General features: G+C 40.2%; 1 protein-coding gene across 1 annotated transcript; it reads right to left on the reverse strand.

The window, feature by feature from the left end:
• Window positions 1-1,271: 1,271 nt before the first annotated feature.
• Window positions 1,272-4,092, reverse strand: LOC107766488 (putative aldehyde oxidase Art an 7). Its single transcript, XM_016585284.2, has 3 exons — window positions 3,513-4,092; window positions 2,808-2,968; window positions 1,272-2,636 (listed from the first exon to the last, which is right to left on the reverse strand). Exons 1-3 carry the CDS (start codon window positions 4,044-4,046, stop codon window positions 1,472-1,474), a joined length of 1,860 nt encoding a protein of 619 aa, XP_016440770.1. The 5' UTR covers window positions 4,047-4,092; the 3' UTR covers window positions 1,272-1,471.
• Between the last annotated feature and the right edge of the window lie 9,366 nt (window positions 4,093-13,458).

The following is a 13,458-nucleotide window of genomic DNA, read 5'->3' on the forward strand; positions in this document are numbered from 1 at the left end:
AATAATGGAGTTAAGCTCTCCGCTCAAAGAAAATATCCCCAAAGTAAAGGGATACATATAGAAGTACGTAAAACCCTTCTTGGGTAAGATTACCCACTCCACCAGATCAGGAGCAATAATGTCTAAGTCCTAGCAATGACAATCTTCCTTCACAGTAGTAATGCTGAAAGGACGGATGAAAGAAGGATATCTGCTAACGGCCCATGTACGAGAGCTAACGGAAGGAAATTTCTCTTCAAAGTCTTTAGTTGTGACAAGACTTCTAGGGATGATGGTGCTCCCTATAGGAGGAGCGGCTTCATCAGCTTTTTTTTTGTTCTTTGAGGAACTGGTAGTTTTTGAAGAAGAAGCCATTGTATGTTATAGAAGAAGGAAAAGCTTTTCTCGTATGAGGGGAGTTAAAGAAAGGTTGAAGAACAGAGTACAAATTGAATGAAGAGAGTTTGAAGAATTATGGGGTGTGAATAAAGGAGAGTGAAGCGTATAAATAAAGGTTTATGCGGCTAAATTCGTGGCCATAATTACCTCGATAACCGGCAAAAGTTATGCTGAATCGTGGGATAACGCGTGTTCGGGGCATTAAATGTGGAGAGACGTGCATCTAATCAACTATCAGAAGCTTTTTAGAGGGGGTCACAGAAATTCCCGCCAAAAAGAATATTTCTACAACTTTCCGGTGACAAAGTTATGTCACCGGAAAGCAGGAGAACTATCTGTATAGGGTAAAAATATGCTATGCTAAGTAATTGCATAAGAGAGTGACACGTGGAGCCGAAGGCAGAGAATAGCTAAAACAGAAGACAACTATTCCATTTGTTACCGGAAAGAATGATGCTTATAAAGATGCAATAAATACCTGCTGCCCGGTAGCATTTAATAGAAAATATTCTACAATATATAATACACTGCCCGTTACAAAGAATTTGTCATTTATGCTCACCGTTATGCATTCTTCAATGACCCTCATAATTGACATTAAAGAAGGGCATGATCCTAGGACCTTGTTCCCTAGATGCAGCTATAAATAGTGATCTATGTTATCATTGTAAAGGACACGAATTTTCTGGCAAACTTACGCTATAATCTATTCAAAGCTCTATACAACTTTATCTTCTTATTTTTTGATTTCATTATTGTTGTGCCTGAAAGCCTTGCTCCCAGAATTACTATTTGTGCTATTTCATCTTTATCTCAAGGATAAGTATTGCATATTTCTTCAATTCTTTTATTATTTCAGGATCGAATTAATTCACTTGTCTAGAAACCACATATAAATTCAAATGTACCATTTTACGGGTAAACAAATATAGTAATACTTAGTGTACAACATGCCTTGTTTCTGACCTATAAAAATTAAAACAAGAGAGCAAAGGTCTGATAGATGATATTGTTATCTATTTGTTTTTGTATGTATAACATGAATAGTATACATAATACAAGAATTTAATTTGGGGATGCTGATCATAATTTTCTATTGGTCAATACGCACCCACATTCCACGGCTAGGCACGCCGCGGTGAACCACAAAGAGTAAGTAGTAGCCTGGAGGAGATAGCTTGCCAGAGGGTGGTGCGACTACAGTGACCTGTTGGTTTGTTGCAGATTTAAGCTGCAAAAGGAGCAATCTCTGTCCCTGAGAGTAGCCATGGGTGGTGAAAGGTGGTGCATACATGGTTACCTTAATGTCAGTTTTATCTACAACTTGATCCAACTTGATATTGAGACTGAAGTCCTGGCCATATCTCATTTCCTTGTTGGCTCCATTCTCAAGAATTTGGGGCCTATGCTGATCCAACTCAGGTGCCAAGTAAGGAGGTGAGAATTTCTCCACTCTCAATTCAGTTGGGTACTTAGCCTGATAATCATACAAAGCATGTGTATTGCTGCCTGCCACCAAAATCTTACCATCTGGCAAAACAGCAGAAACAGAATGGTACATTCTTGCAATCTGTGTAGGGGCCAATTCCTTAAACCTGTGTCCTTTTGGCTTGGTTGGGCTGTAAATAAGTGGGACAAGATTAGGTTCCTCAGCAGCATCCCATGCAGAAGTACCTGTTTTAGCTCCATTAATGATCAATACATCTCCAGTTGGAAGAAGCAACATGTCTCCCATTACTCTTGCTGAGGGCATTTCTTCAATATCCCATTGAGCTCCTGCTTTGTTTGATAATAATATCCTTCCACAATCTTTCAATGCAGGGAAGAATTGTCTTGGCGGATTCTCCGAGTACTTGAAGGCATCATGAGTATTTCCACCACAAACAATGACTTCAACTTCAGCATCCTCAGGCTTAGGAGTATTGAGATTGATTGGCAAAAGTGCGGACATTCCTGATGCCGGATAGTTTCTCGAGCCTCCAGCAAGTTTAGGAAGTTCGCGGATTGTTTTTCCACTATAAGGGTCGATGATTATTGATCTATCATTGGCAAAAATATATACGCTCCCATCAGGGAGAAGATTGACGAATGGGTAGAGATTGTTCTCTTTCTCGTCTTCGGTCTCAGCAAGGAAATTTAACCCGAATTGTTGCACCTGGAATTGCAATTTTCCTGGTGGAATGATTTCGTAGTTGTGTGCACCACGACCTCCAACAAGAATGAAGCTACCGTTCTCAAGCATGTGTTGAGTAGCGTACCTGTTATGAATTTTTGGAAATTGTGAGTTCTAATTTTTGAAAAGGGAGTGTTACTTGTCTTATTTTTTGGGTTACTCATTATAAACATTATCTTTGAGATGAACTGATAGTATGCACGGATAGTGCATAGAGTTAAACCCTTTGAAAAATAAAATTGGAATGATATTGTACCATCTCATAGCAGCAAGCCCGTTGGCATTTTCCTGGAACTCGCAGTTATCACATGGATTCATGATTCTGATACTTCGGATTCCTTCTTTAAAACCTCCCGTGCTTATTAGGTCGCCGTTAGATGACAAACCTCCCGATGAGCACCATGGATCACTCATTATCTGAACATCAATTGAAGATAAGAAAGAATGCCCATTTATATTAAAGACAGCTGTCTGATTTAAAAACTGAAAATCGATACGGAAACAAAATGTAATTGAATTCAACTGCTATCGTTTTAAGATACAAACGTTCAGAAAATAAAGGTTAATTAAATTGTATAGGAAATAAGAAATGCACATAATGATATAAAAGTAATTATGAATTAGTGATATTCAAGAAAAACCTCTTTAGTGCAATTGCGGGGAAAGACTGATCCAGTAGCACAAATCTTTAGCAAACTTCCTATATAATATAACAGCGAAGAAAAAAAACACTTGTATATGTTTTGTATATAAAAATCATTGTATATGCTGGACCGACTGAGTTTTGGTCTAGTTAATTTGTAAATATTTCACTTTGTAATTAGTGAAATGCTAGGTTACCAAAAAAAAAAAAGGAAGAAGAAATCTTTTTAATTGAAATCCACATGCATATGTATGCATGCGTGTGTTGGGTAAAATTTCGTTCATAAAAATAGGACATGGACATAAGCAGGTAACAAACCTTCAATGTCCTAACTTGACCACTCTCAATGTCATATTGAACGGCATGAGCAAAGCAATCTGTCTCACCAGGCCTATCTGGGACAGGCTTGCAAAATGGAGGGTTGTGTTGAATTGCTGATGGTCCAAGATTTGTGGTATCAAACCAAACAGCCTTGTTGTTTGGCATCAATTGTATATGCATGGCTGCAACACCAACATTTGGTGAATGCACCATCCAACCACCAAGATTTGCCGTCTCGAAATCCGGCTTCGCATTGACGGCCGGGTCTAGTGGTGCTTCTTCCTTTTCTTGCTCCTCTTCGGGAAAAGGAAATTCGGGAAATATAAGGTCATGTTTCTTGCTTTTCTTCTTGTTCTTCTTCTTGCCGTCGAGGTGTTTCAAGAATTCCTTAAGTCCTTTTGGGGAAGGATCAAATATGCCAACGGAAGAGTCGTCATCATTGTCAAAGCCTAGGTCAATAGGTTTGTGTCTAGCGTAGGATGAAACAAAAAGTAGAGGAAGAAGAACAAAGGCTTTGATGTAGATAGCCATTGAAGAAACCTTTTACTAAATTTCTTCAATGGCTTCTTGATTGCTGCCTCTTATTCTCTCTATTTATAACGGGAGAAAACATGAGGAATAGATACATTTATCAAGAAAACCACATATTAGTTCAAAACTATTAACCGTACCATCTCACATAATTTTCGCTAAGGAAAAGAGGCAAAAAGAAAAATAAAGAAAAGGAGATTTACTAAAAATAAAGCAAAAAGGAGATTTACTATAAAAAACAAAGAATTTGTTTTGCAATGGTAGTTATGTGATTTTAGTAAAATCTAGGAGCTGTTATGATACTTAACTTTTCCAAAATATGTAGAAGAAGGCGACCGCAAAAATTTTCCGAAAGAGGCTCGTGGGAGCGGTGGCCAGTTCCATTAGCCCAAAAGCAAGTTAAACGCTGGAGCTACCAAATGTGAGGATCACTCTTAGGCAATTCCAAACTCCAATTATTTTTTAATTTAAGCTTTCACTTTTTTAGGAACAAAATTGAGCTCCTTGCACTTTTATAAAAAGCCAACATTTTCTGTGCTTGTAAATAAAGTTCTCACTAATTAGTGCACTTTGTACGCTGATTTCTCCTAAATCTTTTCTAGCATGGTGGAGGCTTGGGCAGTGGAGGATATATATAGATTTTCTTTGAAGCTAGCAGGAAAAGATATACGTAAGTTTATGAGAATCGAACTTTAAAACTCTAAAATGTAAGGTAATAGTTCTATTATCACCACTCAATTCTCTCTTTCTTTTTTATTCTTTTTTTTTTTCCAATTTTATTTTGGATTCTATAGTGTTTCAAGAACTCCTTTATACTGAACTAGGTGATTGAATTCATATGTCAGAATATTAGAAGTACCAAGGCTAGGGATGATACACGAAGCTGCTCTTTCTTTAAGTTACAGCTTTACATATGCATGCACATGATATTTTCTTCAAAAATTTGTCCCACTCTTTTAAGGACGATGGAAGCCTACTGGATCTGGATGACTCATCTCTTGGTTTCGATACAGATGCAGAGGCAAATACAACAACAAACCTTTAAGTATATATTTCCTGAACGGCAGCAGTGGTGCGCCTTTCACTTCTTTCATGGAGGTTGCAGTGACCGTAAAATTTGGGCAAGAAGAAAACTAATTGGAGGAGAAAATCATTTTCATTCTACTCAAAATGAAATATCTGTACAAATAGCTAGTCGTTCTATACACTCTACGGTCTCAACTAAAAATAACCGCCTTTCTCGTGTTTTAGCTAAGGTTCCTCACATGCTCCAGCTAAAAAAACAGAAAATATATAAATAATATATGCTAGGTATTTACAACACGCATACACATAAGAAGCTTCCAGACACAGATCCGACGACTGAGTGCATGACACGTCACTTAATGAATTAGTCCCCTGATCACAAGTGTCCCTTCTTTGCTTCTTGAGCCAAACCGTGAATCAGATGTGTGCCTCATTTGCTTCATCTGCTAAACTCGTAACCCTAGCCGCCAGAGTCTTCTCTGAGTTTAGCACCATTGCCAACACCTCCCCTCAAATTGGAGGGGGAAGAATGAACCCCAAACTTGCCCAAAATATCATGATGAAGAGGCCTAGAGAAAGGTTTAGTGAAAATGTCGGCCAAATGAGAACGGATAGGAAGAAAAGAAAGAGAGATGTGACGAGACTAAAATTGCTACCTAATAAAATGGCAATCAAGCTCAATGTGTTTCGTCCACTCGTGAAAGACGAGATTTTTGGCGATGTATATAGCAGTTTGGATATCAGAATGAAGGGGAATGGGTAGAATATGAGGCATAGACAAATCTTCAAGAAGACGAGCTAACCAGGTTAACCCAGCAACGACCTGTTGCATAGATCTGTACTCCGCCTCAACAAAAGACAAGGAGACGGAAGGTTGCTTCTTGAATTTCTGAGAAATAGGACAGCCACCCAAACTGATGAAGAAACTTGTCACGACCCAAAATTCCGCCTTAGGTGTCATGATGAAACCTAGTCTCTAAGACTAGGTAAGCCGATTACTTACAACAATTAAGCCAGTTTAACAATGATATTTTAAAATAGAGTTTAATATAAATACCGAAATAAAGGTGAAACAAGCCTACGCGACAATAATCACAACAACCTCCAAAAACTAGGTAATACAGAGTCACAAACTCTAGCTAAATACATAGAAATATCTTCAAATAAAATACAATATTGTTCGGATATAGAATTAACAGTATAATAAAAAAGAAAAGGACTCCAAGGGACTGCGACGACCAAGCAGCTCTACCTTGAATCCTCGTGATCAAGAAGCTAACTCTGCGTGAGTCCGTTATCTCCAATACCTGAATCTACACAAAAATATACAAAATTATAGTGTGAGTACACCATGGTCGGTACCCAGTAAGTATCAAGAATAACCTCGGTAGAGAAGTGACGAGGTACAAGTCAAGACACCTACATCATAATAACCTGTGCAATAAATAAGTATAAAACTAATTATGGAAGCAATAAGCAGTAAATGACAACAAGGAATAAACATATGATATAACCCTAAAGTAATCCGAATATCATTAAGTACCAGTGAAACCAATTATGGGGAAATCACACAATCACACGAATATCATCAACATAATACCCCTAGGCCATCACATATCATCCTTGACATAGCCACCCTTATCTCTCCGTATTGATAACATCATAATAGCCACCCTTATCGCTCTGCCAAGACATTTAACATAATAGCCACCCTTATCACTCTGATAGCCACCGTATCATTCCAATAGCCACCCGTATCACTCCGCCCTAACAATATCATTAGCCACCCGTATCACTCAGAACAATTATCAACAAGTGAGATGCCACCGTTACGCTCCGCATAACGACAATCAATCCACAAAACTAATTCACATATGTTAACATCACAACAACACGACATATCAACTCGTACCACAAGTGCCCATAGGGCACAACCTCTTAACATCAGCAACACTAATATCACCACAACACATAGCCCACGGCTCATCACGATGTGTAAAACATCTCAATAGAAACAAAATGAACGGGGAAAGTAACTCAAATGAAAAATGCCCCATTAAACAACAACTTCAACTAAAACAGGTTAATGACTTACAATAACTTTAACTTCAATTAATTGCTTAAGAGTAAACTCAATAATGAAGGTATTTTCATGAAATGGCAAACTTTGAATTCTAGTGTATGACATAAGCTAACAATGAAAGAGATGGCATGAACTTGCAACTACGTTTAAATACATGAAAATAACCCGACAGTGAAAGGATATCATGTAACAACAATTTTAATTAGGAATAACTCAACAATAGAGAAACTCATATTACAAATAAAGAGGTAACAACTTTAAATAAAGCATATATTAGTAAACTCGACAAGTAAAAGATATGACATGTGCTAACAATTTCAAATAATTACATAAAAGAAGCCTAAAAGTCTAAACCGGTCAATTTCCACATATAAGCCCGAGTACGCACTCGTCACCTCGCGTACACGTCTTTCACATAATTCAAATAATACAATCAACCCAAATCCTAAAGGGTGGTTTTCTCCATACAAAGTTAGGCAAGATACTTACCTCAAAGAAGCTAAATAGATACTCTACAATAACCTTCTCATGTGCAACAACCTCCGGACGACTCGAATCTATCCAAAATAACTTAATATCATAAATAAAAGCCATAAAAAATAATTCCGGATATCAAAGCTTTGATCTTTAATGAAAACCAAAAAGTCGACCCCGAGCCCGCACCTCAAAACCTGACAAAACTCACAAAATCCGAACGTTTCCAACCATACCAAAATTATCTAATTCCGACATCAATTCGGTCTACAAATCATCATTTTTGTGTTTTAGAAAGTTTTTACAAAAACCTCCAATTCAAATCACTAATTTAATGATAACAACAAAGATGAAATCATGAAATATAACCAAATCCGGGTCAAGAACACATAGCCCAATTCAAAGAGTGAAAATTCCCTCCAAAATCGCCCAAATCCGAGCTCTCTAACTCAAAAGTGATAAAAATATCATAACCCTCGAAATAGAGTACTTTTATATTCTGCCAGGTATCTATTCATCGCGATTGCAGAACATTCCTCGCGATCGCGAAGAACAAAATGAAGGCTGCCAAAAATCACCTTATGCGAACACGTAACTACAGTCGCAAATGCGACTCACAATGACCACAACTTACGCTATCGCGAGCCACCTTATGCGAACGTGACGAGCAAAATACCTGGCCTCTCCAGCATGGTCGCCCACTACGCGATCACGTAACCCCTATCGCTAACACGCTGAGTCAACACTCCACAAGTATGTGATCGTGAACCATACACTATGAACGCGAAGAAGGAAAATTGCCGGTTCTCCAAACACCCTATGCGAGCACGACCGACTATTCGCGATCGCGAAGAAGGATATTAGACACCAGCAATCAACAAATTCCAAACCTGAAGAAATGGCCCATAGCCCATCCGAAATACACTTAGGGTCTCTGAGACCTAGTTCGAACATACCAACAAGTTCCAAAACATAATGTGGACCTGCTCGAGGCCTCAAATCACATCAAACAACATTAAAACTACTAATCGCACCTCAATTCAAGCCTAATGAACTAATGAACTTTCAACTGCTACAACTCACGCCGAATCATATCAAATCAACTCGGAATGACCTCGAATTGTGCATACAAGTCCCAAATGACACAACGGAGCTATAACAACACCCGAAATCGCAATCCGAACCCGATATTAAAGTCAACTCCCAATAAAACCTCTCAACCTTCCAAACCTCAACTTTCCAACTTTTGCCAAAATACATCAAATAAACCTATGGACCTCCAAATCCAAATCCGAACATATGCCTAATTCCAAAATTACCATACGAAGCTATTGGAATCATCAAAATACCATTCTAGATTCATCTAAACAAAAGTCAAACTCCTGTCAACTCTCATCACTTAATCTTCTAAAACAAGAATCATTCTTCCAAATAAATCCTGAATCACCCGAAAATATAAACCGTCCATATACGCAAGTCATAATATGCAATACGAATCTTGTTAAGACCTTAAACCACCGAATGGAATGCTATAGCTCAAAACGACCGATCGGGTCATTACATTCCCCCTTCTTAAACAAACATTCATCCTCAAACGTGCCAAGATCTATTCCGAAACCATGAAATCACTGAATGAACTCAGCATATATATACTCATCGGTGACCCCACGCCACCGCAATCCATAAAAGCTCGACAACACCATCTCAGCTAAAGATTATTCCTTCCACCCATACCGATAAGCCTTAGAACTAAATTTTCAACATACGATAATTTCCCAAATACCCGATTCCCACATAAACGAACTGTATCAACCTCAACCAGTTGCAACAGCTCATGCATACACCCACAAGGTATAACCACATGACGTAACACATCATCCATATGCCCAAAGAAACAACTCTGACTGTAATAACTATTCATTACCACACCCAGTACCAGTAAATAGCCTCATATCGACTAAAACCTTGTTCCAAACTATCAAAACACTGACAATGATGCAAGAAACATGAAGATCTTATAACCACTCAACCAAATCAACAAGTCATACCCAACGCCACCTGGGCACAAGCCTCACAATCTAAACTCACTAGCACAACTCGACTATGACTGAATATGGAAAGAGAAACACATGAGAGAACTTATCGAACAACTCAACTAGTACAACTCCTCACCGGTATCATACTATGAGTCCATTCCCTAAGGGAGAACAAAACATATGAACTAATCACAAGGATCTCATCCTAATATAACTCCATCGCGGCACGTAGCCCAGCCCAAATATCTCAATCCACACGGAAATATGAGGATCCTATCCTCAGCTCTGAATCACAAGTAGAATACACATCACACAAATCTGAAACCTTTTATTAACTCAATTTTGCGAAATAAAATGTCACACCCCAACATCGGGAAGCGCGACCGGCGCTCAACCGAGTGAACCCGGTCGCGCAAGTCTGTTAAGTACTTTCTACCCCACTCACCCATGATCAAGAAAACAAAAGACATGATTTCATTAATTAAATAGTGGGAAGTTCATACATACAATATTAAACCGTTTCATTAGCTATTTCGCCTTTAAGTCTCAAAATACACATACTCTTATAGTCTGAGTGGAACAAGTGATCAAACACAACATAACTTATTTAACATTTCCAACACCCGTATACAACCCACATAGTGTCTACGGAGCCTCTACAGATACAAAAGAGTGTAAAGAAAGTGCCGGCAACAAGGCCCCGACTATACCTCAAAAAGTACAACGATATAAACAAAAGATATATTACATGACCCCGGAATGAAATGGGGCTCACCGAGTCCACTGAGAAGAGGATGCAACACCTATCTGTGATCAACACTGTCTGCTATAGAACCACCTGCATCTATTTAAAGATGCAGCGCCCCCGATAAAAGGGACATTAGTACTGTCGAATAGTACTAGTATGTATAGCTAAACACCATCTCAATAGAATGAATAATAATATAAGGGAAACAATCAAGGATTCAATACGAGCTTCAAACAATATTAAAACATCAAGTTAAGGATCACATAGATTTTTAAGTCAACTCCCGCATTATTAGGTTGGATGGTTTTTTTTTAGTGCCGATATATCACAATCCACAATACCACCGTGTTTTTAAATGGAGTCCGATCTTGGCCCGATCGGCTAAGACATCTCATTTGAGACATCAACCATATTCACTATTTCATTCACAATACCACCGTGTTATTACACGGAGTCCGATCTCGGCCCTATCGGCTAAGCCATCTCATTTGAGATATCAAGCATGCTCACAATTTCACTCACAATACCACCGTGTTATTACATGGAGTCTGATCTTGGCCCATTCGGCTAAGCCATCTCATTCGAGACATCAACCGTTTCAATCGATCATCTTACTTCATATTTCCTTCCTATCTTTTCAGCACATTGGCACAAGTGGTGGCTTTAATTATAAAGTCGTTCTTGGCACTTGGCCTTATTTCATAATTCAGGTTCTTTTCCACAATCCAACATTATTATTATCATCAATAACAAAACGGTTTTCATTCAAGACTCTTGATTTCACAAGTGAGCAAATTTAGAATTCAAGGCACATAGAGGCTTTTCACACAATTTGGCATAACTGTCCTTAATCAAATTTGACTTGAAGTCTAGGCATATTAGCACATATTCTAAGTCGAGCTTAGCAAAATATGAATAAATCCAATCCATCCCCATAATTACATCAAAATCGACCATCCCCAATTCAATGAGATCGACCACGGTATCCCGACCACGTACCGTGACCACACAACCCCTATACACCCTTGCGGCCATAATAGACTCCCCAACCGGAGTAGATACAGAGAACGGCTCATGAAGCTGTTCCTGTTCTATCCCAAATTCCATAGCAACATAAGGGGTAACATAGTACAAGGTGGAACCGGGATCAATAAGAGCATATACATCATGGGATTGGGCAGTCAATATACCTATGACAACATCTGGAGAAGCCTCTGAACTCTAGAGACCACTCATAGAATAGAAACGGCTGGGTCCTCCTGAACTCTGCGCACCACCCCTAGTTGCACCGCGCCCTGCTGGTGCTAGAGAGCCTCGAGCTGGAGGGGGTGCTGAAGATGTAGCAATTGCAGAACTGGATGGCTGTGTTATGCCCCTGCCCGCACCCTGGCGGGATGAACGACACTCCCTCTGAATATGACCCCCCATTCCGCACCCGTAACATACCGGCATGTCCTGGTAGCAGATCCCCATATGCATTCTCCCACACATGAGGCATGGGGGCCTCCGCTGCTGCTGGAATCGCCCTCCTAATCGGCCCTGATGGCGGGACCCCCTCGTGCCCTGATTGGGCCTGAAGTGACTCCCCTACTGCTGACTGTGCCCCGCTGGCGGTGCACTGGTTGAAGACTGAGCATAAGACTGGGATGGCCCTGATGAGCCTCCCTTAAAAGCTGATCTCCCACCACCAAATAAATCCCCAACGTTGCCCGCGGATCGAGCCCTACTGCTTCCCTCTCGCTCCATCCTGTCCTTTAACTTTCGGGCCTTTGTAGCTTGAGAAAATGCCACCATCTTACCATAGTTCATATCAGAAATTAAGGCAGTTGTGGAAGCCTCATTAATAACCAAAGGGCTAAGGCCCTACACAAATCGACACACTCTGCCCTCTATGGTGGGCATCATGTGTTTTTGACAGGCGCATGAACTCCATGTGATACTCCCACACACTCTTACTCCCTTGCTTAAGATTCTCAAACTCTGTGGCACGGGCTCCCCTAGTCTCTATAGGCAAGAAATGGTCTATAAAGGGTTCAACAAACTCACTCCGCCTCGCTGGAGGGCTCCCCTCCTCCCGAGAGTCCTCCCACAGCTCAAACCAAGAATATGCCACCCTTTTCAGGCGGTATGCAGGCAACTCCACTCCCTCCGTCTCAGTAGCGCGCATAACCTGGAGAGTCTTATGCATCTCATCAATGAAGTCCTGTGGGTCCTCCTCGGGATTAGCACCCATGAACACCGGAGGATCGAACTGCAGAAACATGTTCACCCTAGAACTAGTAGAATCTCCTGGTTGGCTAGAAGATGTGGGTGCAATATTCGACCTTTGGGCCTGAGAAGCCACTATCTGAGTCAGCATTTGAATAGCTCCCCTAAGATCCCCATCAGAAATACCAGAACCGGAAGCTGGGGATGGAGGTGGAACGGGAATATCAGGTGGAGGAACCGTCACACCCTCACAAGGTGTAGGGACTGGTGTGGCCTGGTCAGGTGTAGTGGAATCAGGTAGTGAAGCAGTCGAGGATTATCTTCACCCCTCGGTTATTCACCCGCATCATCAAATAGAGGGTCAACTCCCACTCCTGAAGCAGTATTGGCCCCTTGACCAGTTCTTGCTCTCTTCTTAGATGCCATATACTGAAAGTTAAAGGAATGCACGAGTTAGAGGAGGAACAGTTGCACAATTAGTTTCATCGCACGATCCAGAATATCAAAGAAGGGTATTGTTCCTTAATGTCCAAGTAGCCTCCATCTTATAGATGTCGTCGCCAACACACCGATAAGAAGGACTCTACTAGACATGGCTTCGAGACATCCTAGGACATTTTAAAACCTTAGGCTCTGATACCAAGTTTGTCACGCCTTAACCTCGGGAAGCGCGACCGGCGCTCAACCGAGTGAACCTGGTCGAGCAAGCCTGTTAAGTACTTTCTACCCCAATCACCCATGATCAAGAAACAAAAGACATGATTTCATTAATTGAACAGTGGGAAGTTCATACATACAATATTAAACCATTTCATTAGCTATTTCGCCTTTAAGTCT

The sequence above is a fragment of the Nicotiana tabacum genome, chromosome 9 (genome assembly GCF_000715075.1).
Source record: "Nicotiana tabacum cultivar K326 chromosome 9, ASM71507v2, whole genome shotgun sequence".
NCBI lineage: Eukaryota > Viridiplantae > Streptophyta > Magnoliopsida > Solanales > Solanaceae > Nicotiana > Nicotiana tabacum.